The sequence below is a fragment of the Maylandia zebra genome, linkage group LG17, assembly GCF_041146795.1.
Source record: "Maylandia zebra isolate NMK-2024a linkage group LG17, Mzebra_GT3a, whole genome shotgun sequence".
Lineage (NCBI taxonomy): Eukaryota > Metazoa > Chordata > Actinopteri > Cichliformes > Cichlidae > Maylandia > Maylandia zebra.
The window spans coordinates 5,901,631-5,920,945 of record NC_135183.1 but is presented as its reverse complement, the minus strand read 5'-3'; the positions used below and the strand labels follow the sequence as shown (position 1 = coordinate 5,920,945).

General features: G+C 41.2%; 1 protein-coding gene across 1 annotated transcript in view; it reads left to right on the top strand.

Annotated features, from left to right (window-relative positions):
• cachd1 (cache domain containing 1) overlaps window positions 1–19,315 on the top strand; it is a 114,414-nt gene that overhangs the window by 25,435 nt on the left and 69,664 nt on the right. Inside the window, exon 2 of the mRNA XM_014412529.4 lies at window positions 10,008–10,070. Coding sequence (XP_014268015.3) covers window positions 10,008–10,070 — 63 coding nt within the window. The remainder of the gene's footprint in view (window positions 1–10,007; window positions 10,071–19,315) is intronic.

Genomic DNA, 19,315 nt, shown 5'->3' with positions numbered 1-19,315 from the left:
CCCTCACACACCCCAGCATATGTCAGGTGAATTATATGTAAAGATTCAAGCTGAAAATATGTCTCCTTTGTTTCCTTTCTTGGAATAGATCAGAGCAGATTTATTACACTTTTGTTTCCCAAGTAGTTTTTATTTTCATTTTTGTGGATTTGCTCATTTCGTCTTAGATTTTATAGATGGAAAATGTTTAGTTTTGCCTTTTTTATGAGTTGAGTGTCAGTTTCAGTTTTTCTTTGAATGTTATCAATAACGGGGCAAAAGCGGGTGACTCACATGTCAGATGCTTAGCATTAAAATTGTCATGTAGACACTCCAAGTCTAAATAAACACTGAAAATGAGAAAATGATCTTATTTCTTATTTTTGTGAGTGCATAATGTTTTTATTTATTTTTTTATTTTATTTTAGACAAATTTGTTTTTTTATATACCTCTGGTTTTACTTTTTGGTTTCAGTTTTCACTAATGCAAAAAAGTGGCATTTTTCTCAGTTTCTCAGAAATCCTACATATAATTTACCAAAATATCAACAATAATTACCCCCCCCCCCCCCCCCCCCCCCCCCCAAAAAAAAAAAATAAAAATAAAATAAATTAAAAGTTAAAAATTTGGCCATTTCCAAAGAACTTTCATCAGTACAGAACTAGATCACAGTTAATCTCTACTGCAATCCAGATTTATGGATTTCTGCAGGTAAAGCCACATTAACTTTGTTTCTGCACTCTCCTTTGCTCTTCGTCATAGTTTTGTTTCGTTTTAGTTTTTGTAGAACAGGAACAGTGGGCTAATAAGGATAACTTAACTTCTGAAGCTTTGGTCTTGAGATAAACCTTCAGTGCTTGGGCCTGGAGAGCTGCCGGGCTGAATAAATGTGAAGAATTTAGAATGGACATCAGGACTGTTCCAAGTGCATCCTGGGAATGAAAGCTTTCCTTAAAAAAAGCTGTTTTATGGAGATATAAAATCTAGGTGTATGCAGTCCTCCCAGCACACACACACACTTTTCTAACATAAACATTCAGAGGACATAACTACATGTTGAGAAAATTGAAAATGCTACCCCAGTCAATCGGAAAATGCTGAACTGCAAAGAAGCCTTTGAAAAGCAGCTAAAGTGCACGCTTGCACTCCCCACACTAACACAGTGTGTGGGCTTGGGCTTTGGGGCTATCGCCTCAGGTTGTCTGTTAGTTAGATTCACACAAATTAATTTGGCCCTAACCCCACCCCAATGCAGCAACAAGCAGTTGGCAGACACTGACGGACGGTCATTTAATTAACCGACCTGCTCCACTGGGTTGAAATGGAGACGCACTTAATTAGTGAGGGTTTGGTTTCTCTATGGCCATTATACTGGCATTTAGAGATCCATCTTTGACATGCCTTTTCTTACTGTACTCCCTCCCTCTTCTCCTCCTCTTTCATGGTTGAAGGCATTTTTTTTTTTTTTACATTGATGCATAGAAATGAATCAAAAAAGTAAGACTGGATCTTTGACAGGCTTAACATACTTTTAAACAAAAAACAAACAAACAAAAAAAAACCCCAAGCCTTGTAAACAGCTTGTAAAAGTTTAACCTGAGAAGATTGGATAGCCATAGCTGTGACATTATCAGTCAGGAGCTACTTATAGGACTTGGATTGGTCTGATCTGGCTGTGAATTAACAGACCGGTGTGGTGAGATGGTGATTGTGTAAATGGTGTGAATTCCTTGCAGCATGGTTCGATCATTTTTGGTGTAATTTTATTTTTAATTCCCATCTAATCACATTTATTTTACTGATTTGAATAAAAATAAAAGTGCTTTTATTTCGTTAATATGCGGCATTTGGCTCTGACTAGAGAAGTGCTTTTAATATTTGGCTTCTCACTGAGCTGCAGATAGTTAGAATTAAAAGGAGCTTCGTCATATTTTGTAAAACATTGCTGTTAGTGCACCAGGTTTACCCCCAAAGGAAATGCATACGTCCTTAGGCTTTCTACTTCTCTTCTTCTGACCTGTGTGTTGTGGAGCTGCAAACTGCAGGTATAATTATTTCAGCCCTTTTTGGCTGCCTTGGGAAAATACAAAAATTGGGCTCCTGCTCCCTCTTCCTTGCCTTTCCTCCTCCAGTTGCCTGTTTCCTGACTTTGTAGCATTCAGAAAAAAAAAAGAATATGGGAGGCGAGGATGGGGATAAACACATGGCAAGGGTCTGGGGGAAAACAAACACACGTGCACACACATCAGAGGAGGAACTCTAATGCTGCATCCTCGGCCCCCAGCCCTCTGTAGTGCCATGAGCTGGGAGTTGGCTGGGAAGCAGGGAGGAAGCAAGGGAGAGGGTAAAAAAAGGAGAGAAGCTGTGTACCAGCAGCATGGAGGAAGAAGCCGTTACTGTCCCTTGGGCTTTAATATTAAGCCTTTATCTGTCAGCTATATGGAAACCAGTCTCTCTGGCCCTACAGCTCCAACACATCTACACAGGCTGGATTTAAATTGTCTGTGGATGAATGTGACCTTCACCTTCATGGAGATTTCTTACAGTAGATTGAGCAACACACATGTACAAAGGCACTCTGCAGTTTCTATTTTTTATAGCAGTCATACCTATTTGATTCAGCTGGCACATGGTGAATATGAATTTGTGTCTCAGTGAGGCTCCCAGTTTGCCCTGTAGTGTGTTCACCGATGAACCACGGACCGCTAAAGACAGCCCTGAAGACAGGATTAGAGAGAGAGAGAGTGTGTGTGTGTGCGCGCGCGCGCATCTTTGTATACAGGCTTGCTTGTGCAATTCCAGCCCCACTCTTTGAAGATCGATGAATTGCTAATATGTTCATTCCCAATCTGACGACTTCTGCTTCTTATCTTCCTTATTTTTTGCCTTTCTGTAATTTTTATTCTCCGCAGTCTTTTTCTTTACTACTAGTTTTTCCTTTTTGAAAAAAAAAAAACCTACACGAATGACTCTCTAAGTCTCCATCATGTGGTTGGTGTCATCAGTCTTCTGTCTGGATTTTCTTCCCTACATCCCTGGGAACAGAAGACTCACTTTAAGTAAGAAGAGCCTCTTATGGTAGTTTGACATCCCCAAGAGGGCCTGACTGAGGAGATGAAGTGGTAGAGCTAATTAAATGGATACATATGGTTCCAGTGTTGATATGAGATGGGTGCAAAGAGGATGCAAAAGTTAAGGAGAAACCTAAGGGAGTCTGCTTTAGAACTGCAAAAGGCTGTGACGTGTTAATCATTTTCTCTTCCTGCAACTGAGAAAATAAATAAAGCAGTGAAAAAGTTTAAAGGAGTCAGATATTCTCATAAGTGAGGGCAGTATTTCCCTGTATGTCTCAGCCTACATGAATTATCCACAGTAAATGTACCATAGCTCTGAAAAGCTACCAAGTCCCTATATTTAGTTAGTGGAAGCTTACAGTTTGAGCTTCCACTAAGGTTTGGGCATTCCTGGGAACCACTCATCTGTGTCTAGGATTAACCCCATGGTGAATGGCTTTAAAATCTGGCCTAATGAGTCGAAGGCTGGAGCTCTGCAATCAATGCACAAGTCATCTGAATGCAATGCTTCCCATGTAGAGCCAGGGTTAGCCTTTTTGATGTGTCGTTAGAGACATGCGTTTTGGACCTTGCAGCAGTGCAATAAAATCTAAATGTTATGTATGGATGACATTTTGTCACTAAAGGCAAATGTTATTTAAAAAAACTCTTTTATCACAAATTTTAAACGTAAGACAATTTGGTATGTTAGTGGCAAGGGAAAACATTTACTGTTGTGTGAACTTTAACCAAGGGATAATTCAAAAAAGTGTTTTGAATTAGAATTATTTTGTGAAAACAAAACGCCAAAAAGGACCAGGAGAAGTATATTAGCCCCCTGCAAAACTGACTGTTATTGAGCTATAGCACAGACCATTGCTGTGCAATGATGTGCTTTAATTTTGTAGTGCTCACAGCTTGTGAAATGAAGCTGAAACTGAGGCGTATGTTATTTACACACAGACAAACTTCAGCAAAGCAAGATAAATCAGTTAAGGCTTGCTCACAAAACATGAGATTGATATACAAAGTTATCACAGCATATCCAAGTGTCACAAACTGGAGTGAGAAATATCAAGAAGTATCAAAGAGAGCCACACAGCGCGGAACAAGCCTGACAGAGGAAGAAAGTAGAAGTAGTGAGAGATGTGTCTAAAGACCTCAGAACAACTGCCAAGACACTACTGAATGACTTGCCATGTCAGGAATTGTAGTCTCAATGATGAAAATCATTAGACCCCTATGCAGGAATGGACCGTGAGGTTGCAGACCAAGAAAAGCTCCACTCCTACAAAAGATGCCCCTTTAAGTTAGACTGAGGAATGTTAAAGACAGCCTGGTGAGAGATTATACTTAATGGAAGCACATCCTTTGGTCCAATGTGACAAAATTAGAGCTCTTTGACCTAAGAGATGATATAGCGAAAGAATGGAGGAGTGTACAGCCCAAAAAACAGTGAAACACAAGGGTGGGAGCATTATGCTGTGGGAAAGCCTTAGTGTGTGTAGAACTATCAATCTCCTCAAGGTGAAAGGAAGCATAGAGATAGAATTTGTCAGGATATGTGAATGAAACTTAAAACAACTTATCAAGCAAAAAAGATACCCAACTGAAAATTGGCATCAGGGGAGCTAATAATTTTGAAGCAAATTTAAAAAAAGAGTGTAAGCATTCAAAATAAAACGAGGATGTTTGGAAAAGGTGGTCCTCCCTGAGCCTGGTTCTGTCAGAGGTTTCTTCCTGTTAAATGGGAGTTTTTCCTTCCCACTGTTGCCAAGTGCCTGCTCATAGGGGTCATCTTTTCATTGGTCTTTTCTCTCTATTATGATAGTGTCTTCACCTTACAATTTAAAACACAGGGATCTGTTTTTGTGATTTAACACTCTATAAATAAAACTCAATTGAATGAAAGTATTAAAATAAAAAACACACACACACGGTTAAACATTAACACAGTTCCAAAGTTTCCACTAGAATGCTCTTTGTTTGAAAAAGGTCTTGTTTAACCTTCCCCTTGTGCATCAGACATCTAAAATGAACATTTGTGTCATTTTCTGGTATTTGTAATTTGTCTTCTTTCATGATGCTGAGGTTTACCCAACAGAGTAAGCTACAAGGTGTGTAGGGAAGTCTGAGTGTCCCCTGGTACTCCAGTTTTGTGCATGTGTGATTGTGGGTCACAGGAGGCCACAGGACCGTGGTGGCCCGAGCAGCCTCAGGCGTCTCAGGTTTCAGAGCTGAGCATTCCTCTCCAGCTGCTCCATAGCTGTGAAAACCGCAAAGCAGCTCTAACAACAAACACTCTAGGCACTGGGGGGAAAGCCGGCTAACCTGTGGCTAATCAGCAACAACCGCTCTGCTCTCTTCAGGATTTGTTCGCAATTTCTCAAGATTGCTTGCTAAATGGAAAAACACGTAGTTCCCCTTCACAGTGCCTACTCCTCCCCCTTTCTCCTTCTCTTTTGTTATTGCAGTCTTTAAGTTTTAAAAGTGATTGCTGCTAAGTGGCGGAAGCTCTGTTTGAGTGTACTTTGGTCGTGTTTATTTGACAGTTCCATGTATTGGACCTTCGTCCCCCACCCACCCAAGAAGGGCGTGGAACTGTAGACTGTCTGGGCTTGGTGTTGCACTTTGCAAATAACTCAGTAGTGAAATGTGCTCGTGTGTTTGTAATAACACAATTAAAGTGTTTTGTGTGTTAGTGACTTGCTCTGTAAAATAAATGAATATGCACAAAAGCAATCACTAGTAACGAGGACCACTGACTCCCATTTACACACTCAAAACTCAAAATTGTGTGTTTATTCCAGCCAGTGTTTATAAGCCATATTGGAAATAATTGAATTGTCAGAAATGTCATTTCATACTTAATCTACCAGTATAAGCTGAAAAGACTCATTATGAATCAGAAGAGAGCATTGTGCAGAGGTTTCAGCGAACAGTTGTATCTGTTTGTGTGTCTCTATCACTGGCTGACAATATTTGTCCTTTTTATTAGATTACATTATTTCCTAGTTAGAGTGGCAAATATTTGCTGATTTTTGTTTTGGGATGGGGGGATTAAAGTAACAGAAAGCAGAGTCTCTTGGTCTTCTTCTGTCCAACACCCTTTATTAGTACATAAGCATTGGAGCCCTCCCCCCATCCTGTAATCATCCTTTGTTGTGTTTCTAACTTGAAACTTCCAGCACAGTTCCAATTACAATGGGAAGAAAGGGAGGAAAGCATGCATAGATTATATAGGCAAAAGTGTTTGGCCGTACCGCGTAATCATTTTCTTTCTGGACTTTGGCCTGGGCCTTGTAGTTGCAGTGAAAAGAAATCTTTGTGCCTCCCAAGACATTTTTGGATGATTTTCTGCTTCCAATGTTGTGGGAACAGTTCTGTCTCAGCATGATTTTGCCCCAATGCATAAAACATGGTCCATGAAGGCACGGTTGGATGAGTTTGGTGTGGAAGAACTTAACTGACCCCCACAAAGCCCCGACCTCAACCCCGTCAAACACCTTTTGGATGAACTAGAATGGAGAATGGGAGTATTCAATGTCACAATGCCAAAATTTTTTCCATAGACACGCTCTCTAAAATCTTATGGAAAGCCTTAGCAGAAGAACAAATGCTGTTATAGGTACAAAAGGGTGGGTGAATTTTAGAAAAAGCTAATGCGGGTGTTGTGTGTAGGTGGCCCAATACTTTTCTTGTTGTACTGTATGTTCCAAGTGTTAAAGGAAAGGTTCCTCTGATGCTGAGGCACAATATCTCCAATAATAAAATGTCTTAAAGCGTAAACTGCTTGACAACTGAGCTCACTTTGTCACCAGATATACCCTGAAACAGAGACATGTCTAACTATGGCATAAGTCCATAGTAACACAAATCCAGGTTTAGTTTATTTAAGTTGCAATCTGGGTAATTGGTGTCCTCTGGAATGTGTCTGACAAAAGGTGTGGACAGGCATCAGGAAATGGTTGGAGTGTAGAAACCAGACAATTTAAGGCTTTGTGTACGGTGGGGCAGCTTACCGTGAAACACCTGCCCGCCTGCTGCCTCAACACAAACATTAGTTGTACTCTGTTTGTAGCTGACACATGGCACCGGTGCCTGTGTTTAACAAGTGTGTATGTGTAAATAAGTAGGAGAAAAAGAGAGAGAGAGCAAATATACAAGACTCGAGAGACCATCTGAATAAATGTCTGCATGTTTCTGTGTGTCAGAGCAGGTCCGTATTTAGGCGGCTCATATAATGTTTTTCTGGGGCTCTCTGAGTGCTGAGGTCACAGCCGGACTCATTTTCTCCATGCCTTAATGCACCACTCCACATCCTCTCTGCTCAACAATATAAATCAGGAACTGTTAAAAATGTTTCAGCCTAGAAGGCGAAGGGAGGGAAATTTAACATCATCTTGCAATTCGAGCTCATAAAAACCTTCATTTTTATGCTACGGCTGACTTCTAGACTCGGGCAGGCGTTTCCCCTCCCAACTGAGAAACTGATGCAGTTGACAGGACTATGTTTTGGCAGGTAGTCAGGTTTATCATTCTCTCTGGGCCGCTAATAAAATGGATCCAGACGCACTCGTCTCAACAGAGTAATGCAACAGCACTACAGCCGGTGTTTACCTTGTCTTTTTTTTTTTTCTCTTTCCTCCTCATCTCTTGATTGATGAAGATAGCTGGATGCTATTAATTCAGTGTAGTCTCACAGCATCATCATGCAACAACGGGAACCCCCCCATATAACTTCTTCTTCATCCAACTTGTAGGTGTTTCAAAACTCAGAGAAGTAACATTAATGATGCTTTCACTATATTCACACGAGCCAAGGAGCCAAAATATGCAACAGGCTGCCTGAGCCCTGCAACTAAACGCTGGATGGAATGTAACTATTCTTAGCTGACACTGTTTGACAAATCCAAATATCTGGTCTTAGAAAAATCTTCTCACGTGGCTTTTTTTTGTTTTGTAATTGTGCTAGCATATTCTGCTCTAGAGTGTACTTTCTTGATTTCAGTTTTAAACACAAACAGCCAATCAAGGAGCACTAAATACAGGCGGCAAGAAAATGCAGACTAACATTCACCTCACTGTAATTTAAAGTATTATAAAAAATAAAGGGAATGAGGTTCCGATTGAAGAATTGGCCTCAAATTCTTTTGAGACTTTTTCCAGTTCTGGCTGCAGCGGACACATTTACAGGGAGTGCAGAATTATTAGGCAAATGAGTATTTTGTCCACATCATCCTCTTCATGCATGTTGTCTTACTCCAAGCTGTATAGGCTCGAAAGCCTACTACCAATTAAGCATATTAGGTGATGTGCATCTCTGTAATGAGAAGGGGTGTGGTCTAATAACATCAACACCCTATATCAGGTGTGCATAATTATTAGGCAACTTCCTTTCCTTTGGCAAAATGGGTCAAAAGAAGGACTTGACAGGCTCAGAAAAGTCAAAAATAGTGAGATATCTTGCAGAGGGATGCAGCAGTCTCAAAATTGCAAAGCTTCTGAAGCGTGATCATCGAACAATCAAGTGTTTCATTCAAAATAGTCAACAGGGTCGCAAGAAGCGTGTGGAAAAACCAAGGCGCCAAATAACTGCCCATGAACTGAGAAAAGTCACGCGTGCAGCTGCCAAGATGCCACTTGCCACCAGTTTGGCCATATTTCAGAGCTGCAACATCACTGGAGTGCCCAAAAGCACAAGGTGTGCAATACTCAGAGACATGGCCAAGGTAAGAAAGGCTGAAAGACGACCACCACTGAACAAGACACACAAGCTGAAACGTCAAGACTGGGCCAAGAAATATCTCAGGACTGGTTTTTCCAAGGTTTTATGGACTGATGAAATGAGAGTGAGTCTTGATGGGCCAGATGGATGGGCCCGTGGCTGGATTGGTAAAGGGCAGAGAGCTCCAGTCCGACTCAGACGCCAGCAAGGTGGAGGTGGAGTACTGGTTTGGGCTGGTATCATCAAAGATGAGCTTGTGGGGCCTTTTCGGGTTGAGGATGGAGTCAAGCTCAACTCCCAGTCCTACTGCCAGTTTCTGGAAGACACCTTCTTCAAGCAGTGGTACAGGAAGAAGTCTGCATCCTTCAAGAAAAACATGATTTTCATGCAGGACAATGCTCCATCACACGCGTCCAAGTACTCCACAGCGTGGCTGGCAAGAAAGGGTATAAAAGAAGAAAAACTAATGACATGGCCTCCTTGTTCACCTGATCTGAACCCCATTGAGAACCTGTGGTCCATCATCAAATGTGAGATTTACAAGGAGGGAAAACAGTACACCTCTCTGAACAGTGTCTGGGAGGCTGTGGTTGCTGCTGCACGCAATGTTGATGGTGAACAGATCAAAACACTGACAGAATCCATGGATGGCAGGCTTTTGAGTGTCCTTGCAAAGAAAGGTGGCTATATTGGTCGCTGATTTGTTTTTGTTTTGTTTTTGAATGTCAGAAATGTATATTTGTGAATGTGGAGATGTTATATTGGTTTCACTGGTAAAAATAAATAATTGAAATGGGTATATATTTGCTTTTTGTTAAGTTGCCTAATAATTATGCACAGTAATAGTCACCTGCACACACAGATATCCCCCTAAAATAGCTAAAACTAAAAACAAACTAAAAACTACTTCCAAAAACATTCAGCTTTGATATTAATGAGTTTTTTGGGTTCATTGAGAACATGGTTGCTGTTCAATAATAAAATTATTCCTCAAAAATACAACTTGCCTAATAATTCTGCACTCCCTGTAGTTCTTCACCCAGCCGCGGTGATGGCTTTATTAGAGCTAGAGAACTTAATTAGCTTTAATGCCATGTACGCAGGAACAGGTCCTGGTTTGACTGAGTTTTACAGTTTGTTAATGAAAAAGGTTTCCTTTAAAGTGATGGATTTGAGTTATTGGATCTCGATCAGCGTTCCTCGTGATCTAACGTCACTCTCTCTGCTTGGTTCCCTCTCTTTACAGAGGATTTTCAGCTCGTTCGTTTACACCGAGAAGACATCAAACGGAGAGACAGAAGTTCAGCAGGTGAGTAACAAAAGCTTCCTCTGTCGTGCGTGCGTGCGTGCGTGTGTGTGCGTGCGTGCCTTCCTGGCCATGCGTGGCGTGCCTGTGCGCGCCATGGACGGTGCCTGTCATGTGCAGAGTTGAGCCCAGCAGCGCTGAACACATGCACCAGCCATCAGAGGAAAAAGGGGGTGTATTAAAATTCTGTGGCTGCTGTCTCATTGGCTTTGAAGTTCTCTGCCTGTTTTTCCACTTGTCTGTGCTCCCTCTCTCATTCCCCCCCCCCCCCCCTCTCTGTCTTCCCATCTCCCTCTGCTCACAATGTGAGCACATAGCTTTCAGTCAGACAGAATAATAAAAAAAGAAAACGAATGATTTGTTTAAAAAAAAAAAAAAAAAAAAGAACCCACCATCCCCCAATCCAAGAGCTTTTTTTGGTCGTGAATTAAAAAAAACAGTATGCACAGAATCCCTGGCATCCTATGTCACATCAGGCACGATTTGATTTTGTGTGTGTGTGCGTATTTTACTACTGCACGAGGGATCTTGGAAGAGTGACAGTAAACACCAGACTGGTAAACAGCCACCAGCAAGAACAGACAGGTTGATGTTTGTTTGCATTTCTCCCGCGACTATTTCTGTCTGTGCTCCAGTGTGTCATCTCATGCATGTGTTTGCGAAATATATACTATCTCACCTTGCAGGTATTTACGATTCCACAGGCAGCTAAAACTGGCTTTAAAGCGCTCTTCGTCCTTCGTCTCCATAGAAAAGCCGCCTTTCTGAACAGCTTGCAAGCCAACGGCAGTCTCTCATCTTTGAGTGCCTCTTGCTAAGGATAGTCACGATTATGATCTTTAACACATGTCTCGCTAATTTCAGTTGAACAATTCCAACCTCTGTGTTTCCAGAAAGTCCAACAAAAAACAATAAATCTTAGCTTTCCAACTTGCGTTGCGTGTGGTGTGCTATAACAAGAAGCGATCGCAGAACAAAAGGTCCTCAATGTGGGCTCATTTGTAGCTGCTGTATGTCTGTGTCTGGCTAAGAGAGTGGGCAAAAATTCTCACTGAAACCCTTTTGAGTCGGGCCCCAGCTAATCCAGATGACAGCTCTGGCATAGCTGTGTGTGTCCGTGTCCCCGAGCCAAGCTAGGGCTCAATTAGGATGGTATCTACAGAGGAAGAGAGCAAGAAGAAAGACAGAAGGCAAGGAGCTGCAAAGGGGTCCCCTCTAACAGCTTCGAGTTTCTCCTCTGGAAATGTATTATTTAGACAGGCACACAGATGTCTGTCCCTTTCTGATGACACAGGTTCTCCCTCTTCCTGTCTGGCTTTCTTTCAGTCTTTCCTGTGAGTGTGTTCTCCATGTTGAACACATGCTGTCAGTGGTTGTCAATAATTAAAAATGCTGGCAACCATTAATGTTTTATCCTATGCCAGATGTGGCAGATGCTGCCTAAAAAGGAGGCTAAATTTTTTTTTTTTTTTTCTTAACAAAAGAAATGACACATTTTTCTAGTTGCCCTAAAAAGTTGATTTTGGTCTTATTCACAGTGGGTCACAGCAGTGGGTTGTACTGCGTGTTTGATTTGGCAGATTTTTATGTATGCTGGATGCCCTTCCTCACACAACCCCAAAGCGATTTTTCTCCTCCAGAGAGCTCTCATTCTTACTTTTTAATATACAGCAGGGCAACCTGAGTAAAACAAAGAGGTCCCTTGTTTGTTTTATATGAATACATGTTTATTCTCTGTTTGTTTGCTTATTTATGTGCTTATTTTATGTGTTTCTTTAAACAACAAAAAAAGAAAAACAGAAAAAATGCCCATCACACACAAAAAGTTGTTAATATAAAACGTGGTATAAAAATTATGTTGTCTGAAATTTGCTATAAAATGTAACATTGTCTAATGCTGGCTCTAAAATTAAAAAAATGTCTATAAATATGTTATACTATAGAATAAGAACGCATTGATGAGGTAGCAGATTAACCACTACCATCGAGTTCATATTATATTATATTTAGCTCATTGTCTGTGCTTGTAAATTTCACTGAGGGAAGCTGTTTATGCTGTAGGGCTCATTCGTGAGATTCCCTAAGGAAAAAAAATCTCATTCATATTTGCTTTTCCCTCCCTTGATGACGTCACAGCAGTGAGTGGTGAGGTCAGGGCCGAAACATTGTGGTATACTAATAAGTACAGCACACACAATACAAACTACAAAATACACAGTGAATAACACTTATTATCTCTGCATCATGGCACGTGGTCGTGGGGGGGGACATATTGGGGAGCAAGTGCAAATTTAGTCCTCAAAGCAGGAAAAATGGGCATGCGTAAGAATTTGAGCGAGTTTGACAGCGACTGAATTGTGATGGCTACACAACTGTGTCCAAGCATCTCCAAACCTGCATCTTTTGTGGGGTGTTCCTGGTCAACAGTGCTCAGTAATAATAATGGATTGCATTTATTAGCACTTTTCAAGGCACCCAAAGTGCTTTACAATGCCACTATTCATTCACTCTCACATTCACACACTGGTGGAGGCAGCTACGGTTGTAGCCACAGCTGCCCTGGGGCAGACTGACAGAAGCGAGGCTGCCATATTGTGCCATCGGCCCCTCTGGCCATCACCAGTAGGCGGTAGGGTAAAGTGTCTTGCCCAAGGACACAACAACCAGGACAGAGAACCCGGGGATCGAACCGGCGACCTTCCGGTTACAGATGAGCTTCCCAACCCCCTGAACCACTATCAAAAGAGATCCGAGAAAGGAACAGTAGTGTACCAGCGACAGGGTCGTGAGCTGCCCATCAGCCCATGCTGATCCTTGTCCACTGCATAAAGTGCCAACAACGTGCATATGAGCATCAGGTGGCCTGCAATAATGGGTCACTTTTTCTTTTAAACATAATGTGGATGGCTGTGATGTGTGTCTTGCTTACCTGGGGAACACCTGGCGAGCATCTGTTGGATGTGCTGGGTAGACAATTCAGATCCAGGGAGGTCCCGCCCTATAACTTGCAGGTCTTAACCCTTGTAATATCCTCGGGATTCCCATACACTTGTTTGCCATACACCTACGGGTCATTTTTGACCCGAGGACAACACAAGGGAGGAGCTGTTGCTAGATACCATAGTACACCTTCAGACGTGTAGTGGAGTCCATGCCTCGACAGGTCAGGGCTTTTTGGCAGTCAAAAGGGGACCAGCAGAAGTTTGAGGTGGGGTGTCTCATAGCCTTTTCTGTTTTCCTCAATTTCTTTAATCAGTTTTTTTGTGATCATGATTCAGATTGTAGCTGTTGGCTTAAGTAAGTAAAGGCTCAAAAGTCTGTTGGATTTTCTGAAAATGAGAAAAATAAAATTGTACCAGATCCCTTAAAGTATGTGATCAGTACTTTATCCTATATTCATGACCTTAAATCTGCATATCTGAACTCAAATGGGTAGTGTGTGTGCACACTACATTTTCCAATGTTATTGCCGTTCAGTGAGCCACTCTGGCTTCGGGAACGCATTGGAGCTGTCACTCAGCCCAGGCGGAGCCCTTTTCGCGATGTGACATTTAAGAAATGAAAGTAAAAGGACAGCTAAAAATGGTTCTGTTCAAGTCGAGAAATTAGGTTTGGATTATTCCCTCATTTCAGGTGCGAACTGCTAACATTTTATTGGCTTGCCACTATAGTCCTACACTGAGAAGAAAAGTTAGATTGGGTTTCTGTTGGCATATAAGGATAAATGTAAACAACTTTAGCTTGACATCAGATGGTATTTATAGTACATAGTTATAGTCTGCAATACTGTTGTGAACCCGTTCCTAATGTGCAACCCTATTGGTTAATTTCACGCTAACTGTGTTGGTGATTGTTCTTTAAAAGTCATCAGGGCAAGTTTACTATGACTGTAATGCACATCTTCAATATCTTTAGTTGTGCCCAGCTTACTAAAAGATGATTGTTTTGGAGAATGCCTTAAATGTCAATAAGATTTTTTTTAAAATGTAAATCTTCCCTTTCAGTTTCTGTTTCACTGTCTCACTATGCCTAACCTAATCTGGCAGAAGCCTCAAAGCTTCTTTTTAGTCTGATGAATCAGCAGCAAAACCCATCCATGACCTTTTTCAATGTAATTTATCCCAGACAAGATCGGTCAGGTTCTAACAACCCTAACATTGTGTACTTCTCTAAGACAGGTGATCTGTCACACGGCATCTCAGTCTATGCTAAAGTCCAGATTATGGCAGGGCTATTGCAGTGCATATTAGTACATATTATTGCACATGTTGTGTGTGGCTGGTTTTAGTGTTATGGAAATGTATGAGTGAAGCTGAGCGGAACATTAGCATAAAACTGAACCACACCCACGCCGCCACGTTAACAGATTTGAGCCGTCAAATGTTTTGTACTTCATCTCTGAAACGTGCTGCGACTTTAACGTTTTTACAATCGACCTGTTAACCACACATTAAAATGTACTTTCTCCAGTCATGCTGAATACCTACATCATTATGTCCAGAAGGAACGAGTCAGCACTCTAATAGCCTTGGAAAACTTCTCACCCTCATTATAAGCAACAAGTCCTTTATGAGAGGTTCGTTTATCCAAGCAGAGGCGACCCATGCACTGTTAACTTTCTATATAATGGCTGAGGTTTGCAGAATAGACCTGCATCCCGCTTTTACCAAGTCCTTTACCCCAACATTCCGAAGTAAGTTTTGGTTTGCCACAAATGCCGCTGCCAGCGACTGTGGTTGAAGGCTGACTGGCAAACCTCATTAGGTCCAACACGAGACTTCAACGAACATCCGTTCCACTCAGTCTGCTTTTGTGGCGCAACCAGCCCCACTGGGTGCTGCAAACCCTCCATATGCTGGTTGGATGGGTCAGAGATGGGAGAGAGGAGTTGTATGTTTTGGGGAGAGTGGTTAATCTGCAGAGCACAGGTTGGTTTTGGCTGCACCGGGCAGACTGTAACATGAGCTTGAACTTGCACAGCTAGAAGGTTCTGGTTTCTTTTAAGTCGCTCTGTTAAAACTCGAGCTTTGGTTTCTGTGTGACTTTCCCTCCTCCAGCTATGGAAACACTTCTTAGCGGAACACTGGCCTATTTTTCCTTTTCTTGCAAAGTTCACTTCAACTGATTTTCACTGTGAGTGTGTCCATGTGTGCATTTAAATTCTTGCCCCTGTATGAGTGGTCACGCTGGTGTTCGTGTTCCTTGCGGTGGAAGGTCAATAATTGCGGGCTGTGCCTCAGGCCCCTCCTAAAACCCTTGGAATAGCGGCCAGCTGATTAGGCATACAAGCGGTCAGTGGGTCGTGGTGTATTTCCCTTTTCCTGGATTCAATCTCAGCCATTTTTCAGGCAGCTGTAATTACGGGAACAAAGGGATCCACGTACTGTGGGGAATAAGCCCTTTTCTGTTTTTAACAAGGCTGAGGTGACTCAAAGTGACTTTGGAAAGTATTTACTGATTTGTTTTTCATTCTTAAAATTTACATATAATAGAAAACTATACATTATCTGAAGATTTTGTTACTTTATTTTATCTTTATTTTCTCTAAAATAATTAGATGCCACTTGTGGATTAGTTCGATCTATAAGGTTTTGGACAGTTAGACTTTTTTCTTTTTGATATCAATTTTGCACCAGTATATCACCATAATTTAAAATGTTAAGCTTTTAAGATTTAAAAAGCTCATATTTTGAAGGAAATCTTTTGACAAGCCAAAAGATTTGAAAGTAATTGTAAAATTATTTTTATTTATAACTTTGCATGGCATTCTCCAAAACTGTTAAAAATGATCCTTATTTATCCCATGCTCGGCCTTTGTGCAGCAAGCCATTGATGAAAGAATTCGATTAAGTAGATCCCTCTCTGCCGTCCTTTAATGCTTCCGTAACACTTGGAGCAAACAGTGGTTGGAGACTTCGGTACAATCAGAAATATTATGGCGTATACAATCAACTTGTTGCATGTGAAGACTCTGACCAGCCCTGCAACTGCTCTCAGAAGTGACTTTGGAAGTCAGTCTGCTATACGTTTGCAACTTAATGGGGTGAAGTGCTTTGTGATAATAGGGTGGTTTACTGTGACAAATAGGGAAAAGCGTAAATCTGTTGCCAAATACTGACATAGTTGCTACAAGACAGTGACTGCAATATGAGTGCTTAACAACCTTACTGTAACATATATAAAACAATAGTATAGAAAAATATAACCACAAGGAGTTGAGGACCCATTGAGTCGAGTCACCTATTGTAGAGAGAAGTGTTGCAATTGAATTTGTGCAGACCTACTGCAGAGTGTTGGAAATCTCTCTCTTCTTGTAAATTTGAGTAGACGGCAATTATTTGTAAACCTTAACCAAACACAAATGTTTGGAGACGGGTTGCCAACCGCCAGCCAAACTGTTTGTGAACAAAAGTGCTCACTGAGAGGTTGAGGTTGTTGCCTGGTAAACCTTTGGGTGACTAGTTGGTTGTTACAGCTATTTGCAATTGATCACCGAATTTAATTTTTCTCTCCTAGTCACAAGGGGATTGCCATCCTACTTTTACTTTACTGTGACTGAGCCACAAGACAGCTTTCTTCTGATTGGCTGCTCCTGATTAACGAAAGGTTTGAATGTCAGGTTTGTGCTCTCTTAGCCAAGGCTCTGTGTCTTAGATGACACATTCAGGATATCCCCTTCCTTCAGCATCATATGGACCCAAGAAACTGAAAATGAGGAATTAGATTGGTCTTAAACCTGAGCTTTTGGCTCACAGAAATTGCTTGCACATACTCTGACATTATTTTTTGGAAAGTTTCACCAGGTTCAACATCCACACCTACCAGTGCACTAGAAATGCTGTAAAAACAATAACAAAGCACAATAGTTCCTCTTTAATAACATGATTCCAAATTATCCTATGCCAAATTATGACCACCAGCATCATAAGACTATCAGTTCACCTTGGCCTGGGACTAAAAGCCGCAGTTACTGTTTATAAATGTACAATCATTCAAATTCAGCCAATCAGAATAGGGAAAAAGGTTTATGGACGATCTGAAGGGGGAGTGAGGAAAAGAAAAAGGCTTGTTAACAGGGCAATTTATAACAGATTACATACATGTCTTGCCTCACATTAGTTAGATGGAAGTTCCAAACAATTCCCCATCTTTTCAAGGTTTTTTTTTTTTGGGGGGGGGCAAACAAAAGCAAGAATAGGAGTGACTGGTGAAGAGCTGCTGGTGTGCTGGTTATTAATGTCCCCCAGGAGGCTGCTACAGAGCTGGTTATTAGTTTCCCCAAAGAGCTGGATCCCTGTTTTGAAAGAGCACTGTGATTTGTGTGCTCAACCAGAGCCTAGTCCTTCAAAGAAAAAGTATAATGTATGCTTGTTCAGGGGGGCAGCATGAAGGGCTCCAGTAAACACAGCTGAATTAGCTGTTGTTGCTGCCTTTGTCTGGAAACCCCATGTTTCTCCTCTGCTTCTCAGTTTCTGTGCATTGGTTTAAAAGTAAATTATACCCTAAAACAGAATTCCAACTGACTGGAAATTTGTGGGGATCTTTATATGCATATTTCAAAAACATTTAATATGGTAAAACATTTGATTTTGATTGTGCAAAGTTGTCAGCATAAGGAGATGAGAGAGAGAAAAAAAACGTGCTACGTAAAATGTGTTGCAATAAAATGCATGCATGTTGCAGTTGTTCTTTACCACAAATACTTGCATGCAGCTGCCACAAGCTCCTACGTTTCACTCTAGTTGCACACCTGTTGTATTTTTAGGTGGATTTTCTTAAATTATGCAAGATGTGATTAGTGGAAGTGGAGTGCGTTTGAGTTCTTAAATCCCCATCATTCTGCTATGGTTTAAGCAGGTCCAGATCTGTGCTGCTTTGATATCACTCAGCTTCCTTTTATGAATATTAAGTTGTGTACGTCTGCGCGCATGTGTATTTAGGGGCTCACTTTATGTCAGGATTCTTGGAGGTGTCATTCCCTGTTTACACGTTTATACAACAGCGTACAGCCACACCCCCAACCGACATATTTGGAGTTTCGTAAAAATAGGGCTGAATGAAGCAAATGAGCTGTGTCAAGCTGAGGACATGGGTGACATTGTTTGTAGTACTTTTCTTGTGCCTTAGAACAGTCCTTTTTCTGATGTTTCTTTTATTTTTATATATATAAATTGTAGGAGCGCCAAACATAGACGTTATCCATTTATATTAAAAGAAGGCTGAGAGGAAAGCTGAGGTGATTGTCAAACAAACTTCTTTAAGGACAAAGCAGCAAAAAGACAAAGAGAGAGAAAAGATAACAAGATTCAGTGAGAAAGAAGCCACAAAAACTCATGGCTCCTTTTGATTAGCAGCATTTACTTGCATATGCCACTGCAGGGGGAAAAGGAAATAGTCAATCAGTCATGGAAGTAAACACACATGGAAGTAAACTGTTTGGACCTCCCACAAACTGTTAAACACGGATAAACTATTTAAAATATTAAAAGGCATTGCGTGTATGCTTGTATTTGTGTCTTTGTAAAAGCTCCGCAATCTGTGTTATTGACTGCAAAGTTCTGTTTGACTGTTTCACTTGAGAATGTGAACAATTTCAGGTAAACGTTCACAGGTGTACAAACTGTTTGAAGTACACTTTTGCATTGCAGTATGAAACCACACATTTGCTGCAATGGTGAATTGTTGTTATCAGGCTGATGAATAGCTTTTCTGACCAATCAATTTTCACTCTGTTGTTGCAAAGTGAAGTGGTTATAAGAAACAAATGTGTGCGATCCGAGAACTAGCACCATTAATCATGTTTCGTACTATCAACAAAAATGTAGTGGTTTACACAAGCCAAAGATCCCCTTTGGGGATCAGGAAGGGCGCCTGGTGTAAAAAGTCTCCCTAATCAAACATGTGGTTCTACCTTGTGGAGCAGCTCTTTTTAAATAAGGAATTCTTTCAACTATCAGCAAAAAGAGTGCTATCAAAACTTATGTCATTGTCTCACATCTGTGGGTTGTAATCCCAGGGGGAGGAAATGTGTGACTGAATTTTTAGCAAATGGGATCCCACCATACTCCTGAACTACATTCCCGTCTTTGGTGCCATATTTGGCCCCTGATTTAGATCTAAGTGGGAAACTTCAGCCACACAAACGTGCTGTTAATATGAATTCGCCTCTCCTTGCACTGCCACTTGGAATCACGCAGACCAAGTAGCTGGTAGTTTTAAATGCAAAGTTGTCTGTTGGATTAGGCATG